The sequence below is a fragment of the Gekko japonicus genome, unplaced genomic scaffold, assembly GCF_001447785.1.
Source record: "Gekko japonicus isolate JY-2015 unplaced genomic scaffold, Gekko_japonicus_V1.1 scaffold223, whole genome shotgun sequence".
NCBI lineage: Eukaryota > Metazoa > Chordata > Lepidosauria > Squamata > Gekkonidae > Gekko > Gekko japonicus.
Window position 1 is genome coordinate 413,490 of NW_015175977.1, and position 19,036 is coordinate 432,525.

A 19,036-nucleotide genomic window follows, 5' to 3' on the forward strand; every position below is an offset into this window, starting at 1 on the left:
GTTCCAATGGAAGAATGGAGGGGTTTAGAAATAGAATATGGGGAACACGTGCTCTGAACCGGCAGAACCATGTGGACTCTAGCTGCAGACTAGAGTTTAAAGATGGAGGTTGGGTATATGGATAGCAAGCTGGACATAAGAGGGTCAAAGCTTTGATAGGGGTCGTGGAGAGGGGGAGAGAGAGACCATGTGATCGGTCAGCATATTTTATAACGTGATGTGGGGGGGCAGGTTGAACTGGCCACATCCCCCTGTGACACCTCCTGTTAGTCCGTCCCATAAAACATACTATTGGCTGGCAGGAAGAGGGGGGGGGACTAAGGAGTGGTCAATATTGAGATCTAGCAACTTAGGCTGGGGACTGGCACCTGGATGAAGAGTGATTGAATCATCAGGCTAGGGCTGTTGTCTCTTGATGGCCCTAGCTAGCTTGCTGATGGTTGAGCAATTAGTTGCTAAGCAACTATTATTGGAGTCTCAGAGCTGCGTGCAGCTTTGCAGGTTTGGAGGGGGGGGTTGCCTACATGTGCTGGAAGAAACTCCTAATGGTGTCTGGAGTTCTCTGTCTTCATGTTTTTCCATGGCATGGCACCTGAGGCTTTGTGCAGGCTTATGGAACTGCTTCATCTCACAGCAGGTGAGATGGCTGGTGACTCTGGACCATCACTGTAGCAGCAACACTAAAGGAAGGTGTCCCTTTTTCAGGTGTGCAGTCTCAACAGGTTCATAAAAAAAATTGATAGGCTTGCATGGCAACACCACTCAGCGTTTCAGACTGTCTGAACTCCTCTCTTGCAAACCTTCCCTTCCCTTTCTGCCTCTTCTTTTTTTTGGGGGGGGGGATCATGTAGCAATGTTTGCATAGGCGCATAATCACCCCAGTGTTGTCAAGTAGGCCAAGTAGTCATTCTAGATTGGGAGTCCCTGGGGGAGTTGTTTTTGAGCAGCTCATCCCCCCCCAACCCCTCTCTCCTGTTTCTGCATCAGAATCTGAGAGCATCCCATGTAAATCCACTGAAATCAATGGGACTACTCTCATGTAAATCTGCACTTCCCTCCCCCATGTATTCCACGGAAGAGAGTCAAAGGGAAGGAGGTTGAGAGGGGCCAGAGTATTTGGCAGAGAGACTGCGGAGCTGTCAAAAAGGAGCCAGAGCTTTGGATACATGCTTATGTGCATGGGTGACAGACAAAAAGAAAAGAAAAGAAAAAAAGAATGCTGCAACAATCTGAATGATGGACCATGGGGCAAGTGCACAGTGAAGCCAGTGCAGGATGGGATGTTCGATCAAAACTTCCCAGAACTATTTAAACTGCTGCAAATAGAGGTGCAGCCAGATCGCGCCAAGCCTCCAATGTGACCACAGCCAAAGTGTATTAGAGTGTTTGGGAAAACACTTGAACAAAAGCCTCTCAACATAAAGATCTAAGTAACAGTGAATAATATAAGAACCTCTCATTAGCCTGATACAGAAGAACAAAAGTCTGTACTTGCAAAGTTTTACCTCAGTAATTTAAATCCCTGATTTCACCTGACCTTTCCCTTTGATGTTCAAATGAAACCTTTTGTTATTTTTGCATTTTAAAAGTTACTCAAGTGTTATTTTAAAGTGTTTAAGTGCAATCCTACCCCTTCCCTCAGGTTCCTAGGCTGAGCAAATTGCCAAAATATAACCTACTGACAGGGTGAGACAGACAAGGTTTCTTCAAGGGAAGAATAAACACATTACCAGGGCTGCACCTCTGAGGGAGGGAAAACCTTACCTCTGAGGGAGGGAAGTGGACAGGGTCCATCATACATGCATCACAATCTAAACAAAGTTTAAGTACTCTAAAACCTGTCCATTTCAATAGCTTAACTATATGTTGCATTGTGACTATTGGTCTTAATACTGGTGCATCATAAGCCTATGGATGCATATTCATAAGCAAGTCCCTGTGAAATCAGTGGAACTTATTCCCAAGTGAGTGTGCAGATGTCTATAGCTGGCCCTAATATTAACATCATTGTTAACAGCCAATTTAACCCAGACTCTGATGTCAGCTGGCTGTTGCCTGAGGATGCTGCTAATGCCCGCCATCTGATACAAACAAGCACTTTATATTTTATTATATTTATAATTGTATTGTTCTGATTTTATTTAATTCTTGTTTTAACTGTTTTATATTTTCTATGTAAGCCACCCTGAGCCTGCCTTGGTGGGGAGGGCGGGATATAAATTCAATAAATAAATAAATGCTTATTATAATCCTTACATGCAGTATAGGATGGATTCATGAAGTTGAAATGCCTAATTCTTTGTCATTTTCAACATCTCTTATAGTAGGACAAAGTGATACCCCAAATGTGATTCTAAAAGAGGAGTCTGCTGAAAACATGGAGACCAAGTCACCAGAATCAGATAAAACAAAGGTAGACGACGACCCTAAGGAATCACCAGATGCTGATAAGCAATTGCCAACACCGGAAGAAAAAGCAGAAGAGCAGGAACTACCCGGTGAATCTCCATCTAATGATGTTGGATTTAAAAAAGTGTTTAAGTTTGTTGGATTCAAATTTACTGTCAGAAAGGATAAGACCGAGAAATCAGAACCTGTTCAGCTACTGAATGTGAAAGCAGATGATACAGAAGTAGCAGCAGATGGAGCTGGAGACTGTAAGGAAGTCAAAATGGAGATGGTACAGGAAGCAATACAAAGTGAAGTGTCTCATCCTGTAGAAAAGACTGAACAACAGACTCAAACTGAGCAGGTGAAGGAAGAAGCTTATTCTGAAAAGATAAAAGAAAGCCCTGTGGAACCAACTGAAGCAAGCAAGGAGGCAGAAGTTAAAAGTGACGGTAGCAAGTTGGTAGAGTCTCCAACAAGCCCACTAGCTAATGAAACAGCATCACCCCTAAGAAAGTTCTTTACTTGGGCTGGCTTTAGGAAAAAGACAAGCTTCAGGAAGCCCAAAGAAGATGACCAGATTGTTGAGAGAGAAAAACAGGACCAAGACAAAGAAATGGCAGAAGAAAATGCTATCAAAGAAGAACTGGAAATAGAAAAAGTAGTACCAGATAAAAATGGGCCAGAAATTTCTGTAGAACCCACAGATGAGACAATGACGAAAGTGAGAGAGGAAAGTGAAGAAGTAAAAATGAGAGATGTCTCAACAGAAACACACCAGGAAGAACCCCTTACTCTGCCATCAGAAGAGTATGTAAAAAGTGTAAATAAAGAGTCAGAGATATGTTTGACTGAGAAGATTGGTCTGGCCTCCAAGGAAAAATCAGAAACGATACAAGAATGTCTACCTTCCCTAGAGCAGAGCACTCTTGCATTGCCTGCGAAGAAACATGCAGCACCCCTGGCAAAAGAACTACCCGAAGAAAAATTAGACAAATGTGAACCAATTTCTCCATTGGCAATGGAAAAGACTGAAGAACATTTTGAAATTCTTGAAGACAAACCTGAACCAAAAGCTCCTCTGGCAACTGAAAGTTTTGATGAAATACCCACAGAGTTTAACAATGATGTTAGCACCATTGTGAAGAAGGAAGAGGTAAAAACAAATGAAAAAGAAGAATTAACTCATGAACAATTAGTTGAGACAGATGCTCAGCTTCAGACAGGACAGCCTGCTGATGAACAATTAAAAGCCAAAGAAATTCTACCTGTAGCAATGAATGAACAGATCAAGCAAACTGAACCTAGCAGTGGAGATGTCGCAACATCTAAACCTCCAGAAGGCATCACAAATGAAGTTGAATTGCTTTCATCACAAGAAAGAGCTAAGATACAAGGCAGCCCCTTAAAGAAGCTTTTTACAAGTAGTAGCTTAAAGAAGTTATCAGGAAAGAAACATAAAGTAAAAAGAGATGACACTAAGTCAGGGGAATCAGTGGAACAAACACAATTGTCTGATTCTGCAGAAAGTCCTGAAGAACAAAAAGGAGAAAGTTCTGCCTCTTCTCCCGAAGAGACAGTAGAGCTGTCTTATGTAGAAAAAGTTATAGATGTAGCACAGGTCACTGAAAGTGAAGAAGGCGCTGCTTCAGATATGGAGAAGAAAAGAGAAAGTGTTACTCCTTGGGCATCCTTTAAAAAAATGGTGACTCCCAAGAAACGGGTCAGGAGACTTTCTGAAAGTGACAAAGAAGAAGAACTTGAGAAAGCCAAGAGTGCTGCTCTCGCTTCAACTGAAAGTGCTCCTTGTGAAGAACAGGAAGATAATAAAGAAAATGGTGAAGAGCAGAAATTAGAAAAAAGCACAGATGAGCCCAAGAGAAAGGTTGATACTTCTGTATCATGGGAAGCCTTAATTTGTGTAGGTTCATCTAAGAAAAGAGCTAGAAAATTATCAGGTTCTGATGAAGACGTAGGACAAAGACTTGCTCAAGAAGGACAAAAAACATATGAAAGTGGAATGCATAAAGAAACAGCCCAAGACATGACCTTTACTAGTTCCCAGGAAAGTGATCAAGGACAAGGAAATTCCTCACCAGAACAAGCTGGAAGTCCATCTGAAAGTGAAGGAGTTTCAACATGGGAGTCTTTTAAAAGACTAGTAACCCCACGAAGAAAATCCAAAACAAAGTTGGAAGACAGAACTGAAGAGCCAGTCACAGTTCCAAGTTCAGAACACTCTGCTTCAGACGGTGATTCTGGAAAAGAAGAATCCTGGGTTTCATTTAAAAAACTGATGCCAGGTCGCAGGAAGAAAAAGTCAGATGGAATACCAGAGCATGCTCCTGTTGAGGAAGTAGGAGAAGAAATTACAGAGAACAATGAAGAAGATTATGATGTTCCAGCTGTTGTTCCTTTGTCAGAGTATGAAGCTGCTGAACAAGAGAAATTTGAAGCACAGAAGGCAAAAGAAGATGATGTAACTAAGAAGAAAATTTTAGATGAAAGAACTGAAGAGTCAAAAGATGCTTTAGTAGATGAACAGTCCAGTGAAGGATTAGTTCATGCAGTCACTGTCACAGTGGTTGAAGGGGAAAGAGCAGTTACAAGTATTGAAGAAAGATCACCATCTTGGATATCGGCTGCTGTGACAGAATCCATTGAACATGCAGACAAAGACAATGAGAAACAAACTGAACAAATTTCTGAAACTGGAATTGGAGAAGAAATAGCAGTAGTTACTAAACACATGCCAGAAATTAGAAAGGACATTAGTGGTGACACGATAATCAGTGAGCTGGAGTTAACTCCAGAAGCGATTACAGCTCAAGAAGAAGCTTCAGGTGTTGAGGAAGTAACTGAAGCATCCTGTGCTGAAGAGACAACTGAAATGGTTTCAGCAGTTTCAAGACTAAGTGAGTCCCCTGATACAACTGAAGTAGCTACACCTGTACAGGAAGTAGGAGGTCAGCAAAATCTAGAAGAATTAAATAAGCAAACCCAGGAAGTTCTACAAGAAGTTGCTGAAAAAGTTAAATTATCTGATGATGCACAACTGATTAGTCAAAAGGTATCAGAAATAGACATTCAGTCTATCTCAGTGGAAAAAAGCAGGCAAGAAATTACCATCTTGTTTCCAGAAGTTAAACTGGCTGACTTGCCCTTAAAGATAGAAGATCCTAAGAAGATTAGTATCCAAACTAATGAAGGCACAGAAGGTGATCACAGTCAAGGTGAAGTTAAAGGAAGTGGTTTGAAGGAAGTGTTGGAGAAGACTAAAGACTCATGTGCTGAGGGAAAAGAAAGAGCTAAAGAAAGTATAAATTTAGATAGTGCTGATGAAAGTGAAACTGAACAAGAAAGACATGAAGAAATCACCAAAGAACAGACCACTGAAGAGAAATCTGAAGAGGAAGATTTTGTCTTTGTTACAGTAACTGCTGGTGAAGAACCAGAAGTAAAAGTTGGTGAGACTATCCAAAAGCAACAACATATATCTTTAGAAGCAGTTGAAAAGGAAAAATATGGAACTATTGATGCAGTAGAGGAAATCACAGTGAATTTAGAAGAAACAGCTCAAGGTGAGGTCACTGAAGATGGTGTTACAGAAGTGGATGAATCAATGAAAAGACTCGATGAAGAGGAGACTGAGTTCTCCCAGAATCTTATGCAAATTGTCTTACCTAGCCTGGAGTCAGAAAATGCAGAAACACGTCCAGCTCAGGTAAAGAAGGCTCTTATACAGAATTACGTAAAAGATACAAAGTGGTTTATAAAGTCCAGAAATAAGAAAGAACCAGTGCCTGAAGTACCAATCCAGAGCCAGGCTATTGATGTTCCAGTGAGAATTGTAGTAAATGAAATGAATGCTCTGGATATTGCAAAAGATGTTACAATTGGCTTAGAAACTAAAAGCACTGAGAAAGTTGCAACTGAGGCCTACTTAGAGAACAAGGACACTGAGGCCTTTTTATACAATATGCAACCTGAAACTCCTGTGCAGAAAATGGAACCTGACATTCATCTTCAGAAAGCAGAAATTGAGATCCCTGTAGAAAATGTGAAACCTAAACCTCACCTGTTGGATACTGAGACCCAGATCCCTGTAGACACTGTGGAAACAGGGATATCCATTAGAAAGATGGAAGTGGAGGTCCACCAGCAGAATTCAGAGATTGAGGCCCTTATACAAAAGGTAGTAACAGAACACCATAAAGAAGTGGATAAGGAGCCTTCCCTACTGAATGTAGAAGCTGAGGTCCTGGCAGAGAAGACTGAAGTAATAGTGATGAAATTTTCCCCAGAGATGGCAAAACCAGAAATTCCTACAGAAAAGGCAACAGTTCTGACAGAGACAGACGCAGAAGTTCTTGCCGAAAAGGCAGGTGGAAAGGTGCATGTGGAGGCTTCTGCAGAGAAATTAGATGTGGAAGTAGGGGCTCCAGCAGAAAAGGCTGATGTAAAGGTGGATGTGGATACCTCTGTAGCAAAAGTAGTTGAAGAGGCTTCTGTAGAGAAAGAGGTTACAGAGTTCCATGCAGAAGAGGTGGAAGCAGAGGTTGTCAAGGAGGTTGAAATGAAGGTTCCTGCAGAAAAGGTGGATATGAAAAACCTTACAGAAGATAGAAAACGGGAATCCCCCCCAGAAACAATTGAAGTCCTCACAGAAGAAGCAAAAGTAGGCATTCCTTCAGAAATGGTGGATGCAGTGGTGCATACAAGGACCCTTGTGGAAGCCCCTGCAGAGCAATCAGAACTAGTGCAAGAAGAAGCTGCTGCCAAGCCAGCAGAGCAGAAAGAGAATTTGCAGAGCTTGGAGGCTGAAGTTAACTTTCAATCTGAGATAGAAGATACTATGAATTCCATGATTTCAGTAGAAGTTCCAGTTTGTGCAGATTTAGGTGACATACGTAAAGTTCCAGTGCAGAGAGAGATGCAAGATGTTGCCAGTTCCTCTCAAGTAGAATATTTGGATTCTCTTGGAACTGAGGGTCCTTTTGAGGTTAAAGATGCTGGTCTAGCTCCCAAAACAAATGAGCTAGGGGATGTCACCCTTGTCTTAGAATCAAAGTGCACAGAAGAAATTGTAACTGAGATCCCTGTGCAGAAGGAAAAAAATATACCCTTTATGGAGAGTGCAGCATCTGAAGTCCTCGTGCAAAGTGAAAAGGAAGATGCACTTTCTTTGAAACCAAATTTTGCAGAGGCTGAATTAACTGAGAATGCTGTGGAAAATGAGGCAACAGTGGATTTTGTGGAAAATGAGCTTGGAAACACAGAACTAGCAATTAAATCCAAACACACAGAAGCAGCAGTAACTGGGGCTGCTGCAAGGACAAAAGTCGAAGGAGACACCCTTTTCTCAGACTCCAGATTCACAGAGAGAATTTCAGAAAGCTGTCAGAAAGGACAAGTGCTATCAGAGAAGGCAGTGACAGTGGAAAATGACAAATCAGCTGAAAACGCTGAACTTCCTCCTAGTGGGGATGTACTTTATGCAGCTCCGATGCAGCAACATCCCAAGCAACAGGAGGTTGCCACCACTGACATTCCTGAAATGCAAAGCTATGAAGCTTATAAATCCTCTTTGCCAGTAACAGCTGCAGCAATTGAAGAGCAAGTCATTGAAGAAAGTGTCATTGTTACAGAAACATCAACGGAAACATTGCAGTCTTTCTTAGAAGAGCCAAAAGAAAAAGCATTCAAAATTGTACAGCAGGTGACCTTTGCTCACTCAGGTCTGGGGGCTCCAGGTCCTGATACTGAGGTAATGTGGACTGAGAAGACAGAATCAGCCAGTGAGAAGCCAATTTTGCCAGCTGATTATTTGATCCAGCCACATGTATTTGATTCCATCCCCAAAATGAAATCAGAGCTCAGTCAAGAAACTGAAAGACAGATTCAGTCTCCAGAAAGACACCCCTCTTTGACCCATATAGAATTTCAAAAAGATGGTGTTGAGCCTGTGACTATAGAGTCTCAGAGTTCCAAAATTGTCCTTAAAATCATTCAGAATGCTGTTGATAAACTGGTGGAAAAAACAGAAGAGACAGTGTATGTGTCAAGTCAGGTGTGTGAAAATAAATCTGAAATTCAGGAAAGCCTACACACTGATCAGCAGCTGCTTTCTGAGAACATAGAGAGACAAGAGATCCTCATAAAAGAAGAAGTCCCTAGAAGGGCAGAGGCTGATCTAGAAGTCGTGAAACACGTGTCACAGTCGGATGAACATTTGGGTACTGTGACAAAACTAGTGGAAGTTGGAAAAGACATTACAGAAGAGCCAGGCTTGCAGAAAGAAAATGGCGAAACAAAGTTTGAATCTGAAATGGATTGTGCTATTCCAAAAGAGACTGAGAAGGTGACATTGGATGGTGCTGCCGCAGGAGATCTACCCAAAGAGTCACGTGACATAGACCAACCAAAGCTAAAGACTGTAGAAGCTGGGCAGACTGTTCAAATGCAGGAACACTTTATAGAGCAGCAAACACAAGCAAAAAGGAAAGAAGACCAGTCAATGGGACTTGGGGAGACACACACAGAGGAAGATGTAAATAATCAAGACTACACATCCTGTGAGACTCTACAGTTAAAACCAGAGCTCACCGAATGCTGAGATTTAAAGTAAGTATCATTTTCATTACAATAATTGCTTGGCTAGTTTAAATCCAGTATAGCTATTTGAAATGGCATTTTATTCACTGAATGTGTGCAGTGCAAACACTGCTGGCCTTCAGAACTTTTGCAGATGTCTCCAAAAGCAAATAACTGATCTTGGAACCCCCAAAACAGGCTTTCAGATTCCTGCCGGCAACCATCTATTTAACAATTTTTAAAAAAGTTCTCTAGCCGTCTTTGTATGTAGTTGGACAGCGATGTTAACCTTGTTCCATTTGAAAGCTTGTTGATGGAAGAAACTGTCACTGCATGCACGCACAAATATTTGGCTTGGTGTGGTGCATTTGCTGTCTTTCCACCCGTCAGAGGATGTTTGTTGTAATATCAGTGCAGCCCAATGCTTCCTGTTCAGTGTCCTGCAGCACACAACGTTGTCATAATGAATCCCTTCCATACTTGCCGGAAGTATCACCATTGACAGAAAATTGTTCAGAAAAAATGGTCCCGATCCTAGATTGATAATACAAATATATTTAGGCTCTGATACAGCAAGCCTGGTTATCTGTTGCCTCAGGCATTATGCACAGTGAGGATTTTGTTTCTCTTACTTCTTCAACCTGGCGCTTACCCTCCTATCTCCACTCACCCCCAGTTAATAAACTTACACATTGTTCATGTATTACCCACTGTTCATGTAGATATCTTTTGAGTTGTACTGTGAGAAGACTTACAGCATGTCTTTCAATTATGCTGCAAACACATTTTCACAAATTACCTATCAGACGACCACATCAGACATCTGAGTCCTGGTTCAAGTCTGTCAGTCTTTTCCGTCCCTTTTTGTTTGCTTGCCCACCACTGCCTCCTCTCCCTGCAGCTGGGAAAGCCCATAAAGCACCCCAGAACCACTTCTGCCCGAGTGACACAGCTGTGAGGGGGCTTTGTTAATGCTCCCTGGCTGAAGGCAGTAGCAGAGGTAGCAGTGAGGAATAAGGGCATGGGGTGGGGAGGGGTCCGACTAGGGTGGCTCTTGCATGTGACATCATCACACTGGGGACATCATGCCAGGTTGTGGCAGTTGGGGGCTGGCAACCCTAGGTCCAACTAATCTATTTGAATCAACCTTTATTTGCTGGTATGCTTTTCTGATAAGCCACGTGTGATAGGAGGCTTGCAGAGTAGCTGAAAGCGGCTTTCCCCATTTCTAGTTTCTGTGCCAGTTTCTGTGCCACTGAACAGTTTTGCACAATGTTGCTGTGAAACAGCTGGTGGTGGCAGCACATTGACGTGATGACTCGTGTTGCCTGCACAACATGCCACTATAGTATGCCGACACTGCCACCACACACTGGTTAAGAGGCTTGGGCCGCAAGGTGTTGCTGATCTGTTCGCTTCTGTTTCCACAGTTGCCTGGAAGCTGCATCTTATAGTTGGAGAGACCAGTGTATGCAGAAGGCAGTGGAAGAGAATGGGTTTTGCATTACTGGGCTGAAGACCAACGATTTGGAATGCTGTTACTAGACCTTTGCTTTCCAATGTCATTCTGAGAAGGCATCTGACAATCCTGAGGCACCATCAGGAGCTCAAGTCCCTTTCTTTCACTTCGTTAACACTTCCTTTTCACAATACACTGTTTAAACTGATTTTTTTTGCTAGTAAGTTGTGTGGGGGGAAGGTAGGAAGTCAGTGTAACCTTTTGTTGAAATTACAGCCTGGGAAAGAAGTTGGCATCCTTTAGGCTCCCCCCTGTCATCAGTGCTTCCAAAACTGGAGTGTAATTCTTTTGTGTATTTATGTGTATATCTTTAAGCAAAAAATAATTTTAATGTACATTTCCTCTTTATATGTGAAAAAAAAAATACAAAATGACCTTCTTATTTGTCTTTCCTAGTAGGAAAATACCTTATAATGCCTACTACCTTAACTTCTTACTGTATGGAAGAACCAATGTTTAATGCTGCATGATCTTGCTTCCATAGAAGAACATCCATGGGTGAAAGGTGCAGTTTGTCTTTGGAACACTTGAGATACCAATTAGACAGGAGCTGATTTTTTACACCACCTGCTCCATTCCTGATGATGTTTGTGTCATGTGTGTTGAAAACATTTCAGCAGCAGTCTAGAGGAGAATTAGGCACCCAAGAAGACTGATTTAAATGTTTTTACATCTGCCTAAGTCTGTACTGGACTGTAGCGCTCAAATGTATTTGAATACAATTTATTTTTATGGAAGACCTCAGAGAAAGCAGGACGACTTCAAAGGACAAACAAATGAACAGCCACTTTTAACAGTTTACCAGCTTTGAGGTATGACTCGGTTAAGGAACTGTCATACCAAACATAAAGCAAAACAATTAATTGGTTTTATCTTGTCAAGAAACAGAAAAATAGTTCATTTAAAAAAATACTGCTTTCCTGTTCTCAGAACATACCATATCAGAGAATGAGACCATTCTTTTCAAAAAGTTTTTGAGAAGCAAAGCATTAAGTCTGTTCCATATGTGTGTCCCTTTGTTAGAAAAGTGAGTTCCATTGTACTTATATTCATTTGGTAACCTGTGATTTCTGAAGAGTGATTTAAACAAAGGCTTGGCTTATACTTACACTTTAATTAATTATTTTTAAAACCCTCAGTCTAGAAACCTTGAGCAAAGACATTCCCAATTTTCTTAGATATAAGATTGCAAGTCACTATAGGTTGTGCATAAAAACTGGGCAGGCTTGAAATGCTAAACAGTTGAACAATAGTGAAAATGTTCAAAGCATTTAGTATTTGATCTTCTAGACATCAAGCAGGTCTAGCAGGTCAAGTTCTGTTGCACTTTGTAGCCTTCGCACCTATCTGTCTGAGCTTGTTGCATGGCCCAGTGGCTTCACTGTCCTACATGTATAGTAATTTATTTGAAAAGGAACAAAGTGAGCCAAATGCCTTCTTTTAGGATCTGCATAGTGAGTGAAGAAAGTAAAATGTCACTGGTGCACTAGCTCCATCTGGTGGTAACCCTGTACACTTCGTAGTTTAGAAGCCTTAGAACTCTGCCCAACACATTACTTTCTTTCTGATAAAATATGGCAGTTTGGAGTTTCTTAAAATGCATCTAACATAATATCTTTGCTAATAAATTGTGCACTATGATGAACAATAATATACAATCTTATTAGTTAATTGTCACAGGTTCACTGATTTGATAAAGGTGTTGATCAGTGAAAGATTAAAATGGAAAGATGCTTTTTAAAAACAGTCCTTCTTAGCAAGCATGACATTGGGATGACTTGAATACCAGGAAATTCAATACTGCAGTCCATGTCAAGTTATAGGCTGTGGAGTGTTTTTAGACATTTGAGGATAAGAAAGGTGAATGGCCATTTTTCTTAATATGTATTTACAGCTCCCCCCTCCATTCCAGTGACTATGTAGGCCCACTGAAATCACAGTATAAATGGTCATTGAATCATTTCAGTGTAATTACAAACACGTTTTCTTCCTTCATTTATAGGGGCTGCCAGACTGAAAATGTTTTGCCATGAAATCTGCTGACGGGGACCAGTGAGATTGATTGGGAGGCAATATTTGATGGCTGCTGATGAACAGAACCCACTTTCTTACTTGTGGCCATTGAGAAGAAGCTAGGCATGAGGAAGGTGGATCAGCACCATGCCATTTCATGGCTGCTGAATAACCAACAGTGCTTTGTGTAGCTCATGCTTGCATAGTACTGCCCCTGCCTCCATCACTTTTTTCAGTGTCTGCTGGTAAAGATGTTGGGGCCTCCTTCTCATCAGTTGCCATTCAGCAACAACCACCAATTACAGCTTCCTCCCTTATTGACCCCTTTGGCAGATTTAAAGGCAAGCCAAACTGTTCTTGCAACTGCATTTGTATATCTGTTAACATGTCTCCAAGAACTTTCCTTCCCACTTCCAACTCCAACTAATGGGGAATTTAATATTCCTTCAGTCCTAAATCCGAAAGCTTACATATTCTGCTGGGACTAGGTGTTGGGGTGATGTGTGCTAGCTTGATAAGGCATAGTAGGGGGAAATGAAATCCGAAACACTTTCACTCCACAGTCCACTTGTGTGTTAGTACTTGAACTCTCTTTTGTCTGTCCAAGCAAATAGGTCCACAGAAATTATTCTTCCTGAAAAGTAGGTAGTATAATATATGCAGATTAGTGTGTGGTTCCTTTCAAGATTTATAGGTTTACAATGCAATCATATGCAGAGAGACTGTGTAACCCTGCATTCATTGTACTGTAAGTTTTGTTATAATGGTTTGTTATAAATGCCTAAAAGGCATTTGTGAGAAAACTCAGCTGACTTAGAGCAAGCGGGAAGCTTTAAACAAAATACTGATGTTAACAGTGCATAGTCTCCTTTAGTTAAGAAATTCCAAGTAGGACCTTGTTTATGAATCGCTTAGATATATCCCCTGTGTTTGTCTACAATGTGTAAACATGTAAAATGTGTAACATGGTATGTCTCAAAATTGGTGACTTTTCTTTAGTGGCAGCTTTCTCCCCTTCCCATCCTCCCCCTCCCCCGATTTACAACATTTGTTCTGACTGTAGTTCTTGATTGCCAAATGTTAGATTGTTCCCTTTCATTATGTGCTTTGCAACAGGACTGTCCAATTCATTTCTCCTGGACTCTCTGTGGCCCTGACCAGTTGTAGACTGCTGTTTAGCAGATATTTGGTACCCTCAGATCTACCCAGGGCTAGAAGAAGAGGGATTTTGTCAAAGCATCTGGCAGGCTGTATTACCTGGCCGATGGGCTACTGATTTGACAGGCCTGCTTTGCAGCACCAAACAAATGGGCAACCAGTTGTTTATACAAATTTGCAATGTCTGTACGGGAAGCCATATTGCAGTAGCTGCAACCAGTTTAAAATATTTTTAAAATAACAATGGCATGGCCTATATCATACTGGTTCTAATCTTTATAGCTCCATGGCTGTTAATAGTATGTAAAGTTATCTAAACAGCATTTAAATAAAACCTAGTAATCACAATGTAAATTATCAGTGGCTAGAAGTTGGGGGAGCAAGCGCTTAGTTCTTGCTTTTTTATATATACTGATCTAGGGCCTTTCTAAGCAATGCAAAGAACACAAATCATATAACCAATAACTCTTCTTGTAACCGACCTGTCTCAAAGAAGCACCAGAAGAATTCTCTCCTGGTGCAAGGAGCAATGTCTCCATTCACAGATACTGCTTTGTTACAGTGTATTGCTTTGGCCTCAAAAATACTCAGATGAGGCTGCAAATTGTAGCTTGTGCCACAACTTCAAGCTTTTGCAGTTTCTTCTAATCCATGTATTGAATTACTTGATACTTTGATTTTCTATGTTGTTTTTAAAGTAGATTTTCTTGGACTAAATAAAATACAAACACAAATTAATTTATCTGTGTGTCCTTTGTCATTCTTATAATGATTTTTCATGTCATCTTGAGCAAGAGGATTCAGTGAGCTGAACTAACATATTGCTCTGTTGCTGCTAGCAAATGGCAGAAAACACTTATTGAGTGACTGATTAAGGCTGCAGTTTGTAGCAAGGGTGCATGCAGAAGTTGTTTCAGGCTTGCCCCAAACTGGAGAACTCATTTCCAAGAGAAAAATACCAAAATGTAGGCTGGGCATCTTTCGTAACCATTATTGGTACAGTGAACTTTGCTTCTAAGTAAATAAATAATGCAGGGAATTTCAGATTGTTTGTTGGTTTATTAAATTGAACTTTTAGGCCACCCTCCCCTGAAAGACAGGGCTCAGAGTGGCATAAAGGTAAAGGTTTCTATTGCTCAAGAGCTAGTCGAATCTAGAGGGTGGTGCTCATCTCCATTACCAAGCTGAAGAGCCAGCTCTGTCCAAAGACTTCTCCCACCGAAGTGGTACCTATTTATTTGCCTGCAATTTCTTGCTTTCAAACTGCTACGTTGGCAGGAGCTCACTCCGTCACGCGAGACTAGGGTCTCAAACTGCCGAACTACAGACCTTCTGGTCTGCAGCTCAGCGTCTTAACCTCTGAGCCACTGTGGTCCCTGTCTCAGAGTGGCATACAACAGTTATAAGATTACAATTCTTACGAGAAGTCTCAAGATTAAGATAATACATAAAAATACAATTTACAGCAGCCTAAACCAGTCTAATGGCAATAATTCCTGGAGTGTCATTGCCTTGTAGAAGAGGGAGGTAGGGAAAGGAAAAGGAAGAGCAGTGCCAGACTAGATGGAGGACCGTCACTGTCCTCAGCTGAATGCTTGGCGTAACATCTCTGCCTTATATGCCCTGAGGAACAGCAACAAGTCCCGCAGGGCACGGATGTTATTTGGCAGAGCGTCCCACCAGGTAGGGGCCAGGGCAGAAAAAGCCCTGGCCCTCAGCTACCACGTCTGGGGAAGAAGGACCATCAGGGAGACCTTTTTTAGAACGAAGAGTCAAAAACAGAACAAGGGAACAGGCCCCTTACAACATATACAAACGAGGGAAGAAGAGAAATCGGTGGTTAATTTGACATCTCGGACCTTTTCTAAAGATATGATGGACGTGCTTAACTTAGGACCCAGTTTTGTGTGTTCCCCCATGTATGATGCATTTCAAGTCAGGGTTGATTTGTTTAAGTTAATCAGGAAGATCATATTAAAATACTTTTTTGAAGGATTCAGCTTCACGGACATTAATCCTTTTAAGGGTAAATCACAGTTTGTTCCACAAATCAACCATCCGTCTATTACAGTGTTTGAACGTCGGGTGATAGACGATATTGTGACATTGGAACAACGTAGGATTCCCATTAGATATAACACTACCAGAACCCAATGGGAGAGCCTTAAAGAGGTAGCAGAAATGTCCAATATTGTCATCAAAATTGCAGATAAAGGGGGAGCAGTGGTACTTCAGGATTATGAGGACTATGTCCTTGAGGTTGAAAAACAACTGAGCAATTCAGAATTTTACACTAGGATCGATTATGATCCTACTTGTGAGGTCAATAGGCTTATCACAATTACTATCAACGAAGGGTTACTCTTCGAGTATATATCTGCTCAAACTGCTGAATATTTAAAAAAGAAATATCATAGGGTCCCCATTTTTTACACACTTCCTAAAATACACAAACCTGGGCATCCTCCTCCAGGTAGACCGATCGTATCAGGCACTGATTCTTTATTGGAACCACTTTCCAAATATGTTGATTCTTTTTTGCAGCCTTTTGTTTGTACTCTACCCTCATATATAAAGATGTGATTTTATTGATCAGATTGAGGGGATGGCTGTACCTGAAGGGTCTGTACTAGTGACAATGGACGTTAGCTCACTTTATACAAATATCCCTTATGAGGAAGCGAGACTCAATCTCCTCAGGACTTTAGAAATACGGGCCATCAATGTTCCCCCCACGCATTTTCTTTTGGACCTAGTTGACATTATTTTTGAAAAAAAAAATTTCGTTTTGGTAAAGACTTTTATTTCCAAATTAAAGGGGTGGCAATGGGTAGCGCTTTTGCGCCCAGCGTCACGAATTTATTCATGGGTGATTTTGAGGGGAAGTGGATATTGGATAACAACAACAACCCTTTTTTTGAGCACATCTTATTTTACAGGCGTTATATAGATGATTTATTCATGTTGGTTAAGGAAATGGAAATCGTGGACTTGTTTGTACAATGGATCAATACTGTCCACGAGTCTATCAAGTTCTCGTATGTGGCCAGTACTTTGGAAGTTAATTTTCTGGATACCACGGTTTATGTGCTTGACAGAAAGTTAGCTGTTCGTCCCTACCACAAAAATACAGATAGAAATTCCTATTTACATTTCGATTCTCATCATGTTCACCATCTAAAAATCAACCTCCCATATGGACAATTTTTAAGAGCAAAAAGGAATTCCACCACTAATGAGGACTTTGAATTAGAATCAGACAGACTTTGTAAGTTATTTCAGGAGAGAGGATACCCTGTGTGGGTCATAGACAATGCTAGATTTAGAGCTAGACGTCGAAATCGTTCTGATCTATTCAAAGGAAGACCTGAGCATCGCACAGACAATAGACTGTGCTGGGCTTTAGATTATACTAATAGATCACATGAAGCTAAAAGGATAATATTAAAACATTGGCACATTTTAAACATCATGGCCTGCCAGCATCCCCCCATGATTGGATTTAGAAAGACCCAAAGCATTCGAGACAAGATCATTAGGGCTGACATCCTTCCAAGACATCAACAAAACACTTTGCCAAAGGGTCACTTTAAATGCGGTAAATGTGCTGCGTGCCCTTCAATGTGGGAGACAGGTGCACTGGATTTTCCTGAGCTGGATTTTAGAAAAGACATAGCACATTTCTCCACGTGTGCCACTAAAGGCACAGTGTATTTGATAATTTGTGTATGTGGACTCAAGTACGTGGGACAAACTACACGGGCACTCCGTACCCGTGTGCTTGAACATAGGTCCAGATTACGACATGGACACCAAGAGGCCCCCCTTGTACAACATTTCACTGAGGTTGGCCACGGACCTAATGATTTCAAATGTGTTACTTTGGAGGTGATCCGGTCCAAGCCCTATATCTCATCTGATATACACAAGTTATTACTGCAGAGAGAGGCTTTTTGGACTTTTAGATTAGCTACGGTTCAGCCTGCTGGACTTAATACATCTTTAGAGATGTCATGCTTCCTGTAAATACTTATGGTTTGGTATCATGTGTTATCATTCTATGTATAAACATAATCTATGTATTAACAACATGGTGAGGAATTGCAAAATGCCTTTGTAGATTCTTTGGTTTGCCATTGTGTCCTTGATTCTTCAATGTTACTTTCATGTACTCCTGGCAAGCACAGAATTTTAATAGATAGATGAACCATAGGCACAACATTGTATATGATAAGTTGGCGTCAACATGAGAAGCATGTGATTTGTACATGACAATATAATGGAAGTAGTGTATGTAGTTGTTAAGACTTATTCGTCCGATTGAAAGGTTATACTTGTTAGCTAAGAGCTTTGGAAGAAGGCGTCTGGTAAGATTCCTTATAACATTAGTAGGCTACAATGGGGTACTTTAACTGATTAAATTGAAACAGGAATATAATGAAATGAAATTATTTTATTTACAGAATTCAAGAATATCCAGCAGTTGATTTTATTGTACATGGATATAGAATTGTATGTATGGTTTTTTCATTGTCTAAATTGATGTAAATCTGGTTGGTAGGTTCCCTGTCATGAGTTGTAATTATTTCTTGATAGGAGACCTGTATGATAAAGAGTCATCGAAACGAACGGTAACTCGAGAAGTTCGTCCCTGTCCGTTCATCTTGATGTCATCATCCTTTGTTTGATGGTGCCTTGCTGTTAAGAACAAAGATTAACATCATGAAGCTCATCAGTATTATAGCTTAATCATTGTCTATTATTCTTATAATTGTGTGCACTTTGCAGCAACTGTTCTGTATATTGTCATTTCATTGCTTCCCCCTGTGTTGTTATACTTAGTCAAGGACAGGCAGATGTCTCTCGGGATGGGGACCACCAGGAAGTTCTTCTCTCCTAAGCATAAAGCTCTTCTGGGGGTGTACCAGGACAGGTGGTCCCAAAGATATGTGGGACTCAGGCAGTTAACGGCTTTAAAGGTTAACACCAGCACCTTGAACTGGATCCAGTACTCCACTGGAAACCAGTGCAGCTTGCACAAGCACAGGTTGGATATGTGCCATATGGGGGGGGGGGTTTCCCAGTAAGAAGAAGAAGAAGAAGAGATTGGATTTATACCCCGCCCTTCACTACCCAAAGGAGTCTCAGAGCGGCTTACAAACTCCTTTCCCTTCCTCTCCCCACAACAGACACCCTGTGAGGTAGGTGGCGCTGAGAGAGCTCTTGACAGAAACTGCTCTTTTTCAAGAACAGCTCTCATCAGAACTACGGCTTGCCCAAGGCCATCCAGCCAGGTGCAAGTGGAGGAGTGGGGAATCAAACCTGGTTCTCCCAGATTAGAGTCCGTGCACTTAGCCACTACAC

At 41.2% G+C, this 19,036-nt stretch overlaps 1 protein-coding gene across 1 annotated transcript in view; it reads left to right on the forward strand.

Annotated features, from left to right (window-relative positions):
- Positions 1-10,489, forward strand: part of AKAP12 (A-kinase anchoring protein 12) — a 109,296-nt gene extending 98,807 nt beyond the window's left edge. Inside the window, exons 3-4 of the mRNA XM_015426159.1 lie at positions 2,325-9,012; positions 10,413-10,489. Of these exons, the coding sequence (XP_015281645.1) occupies positions 2,325-9,004 (6,680 nt within the window). The 3' untranslated portion in view covers positions 9,005-9,012; positions 10,413-10,489. The remainder of the gene's footprint in view (positions 1-2,324; positions 9,013-10,412) is intronic.
- Positions 10,490-19,036: the final 8,547 nt, after the last annotated feature.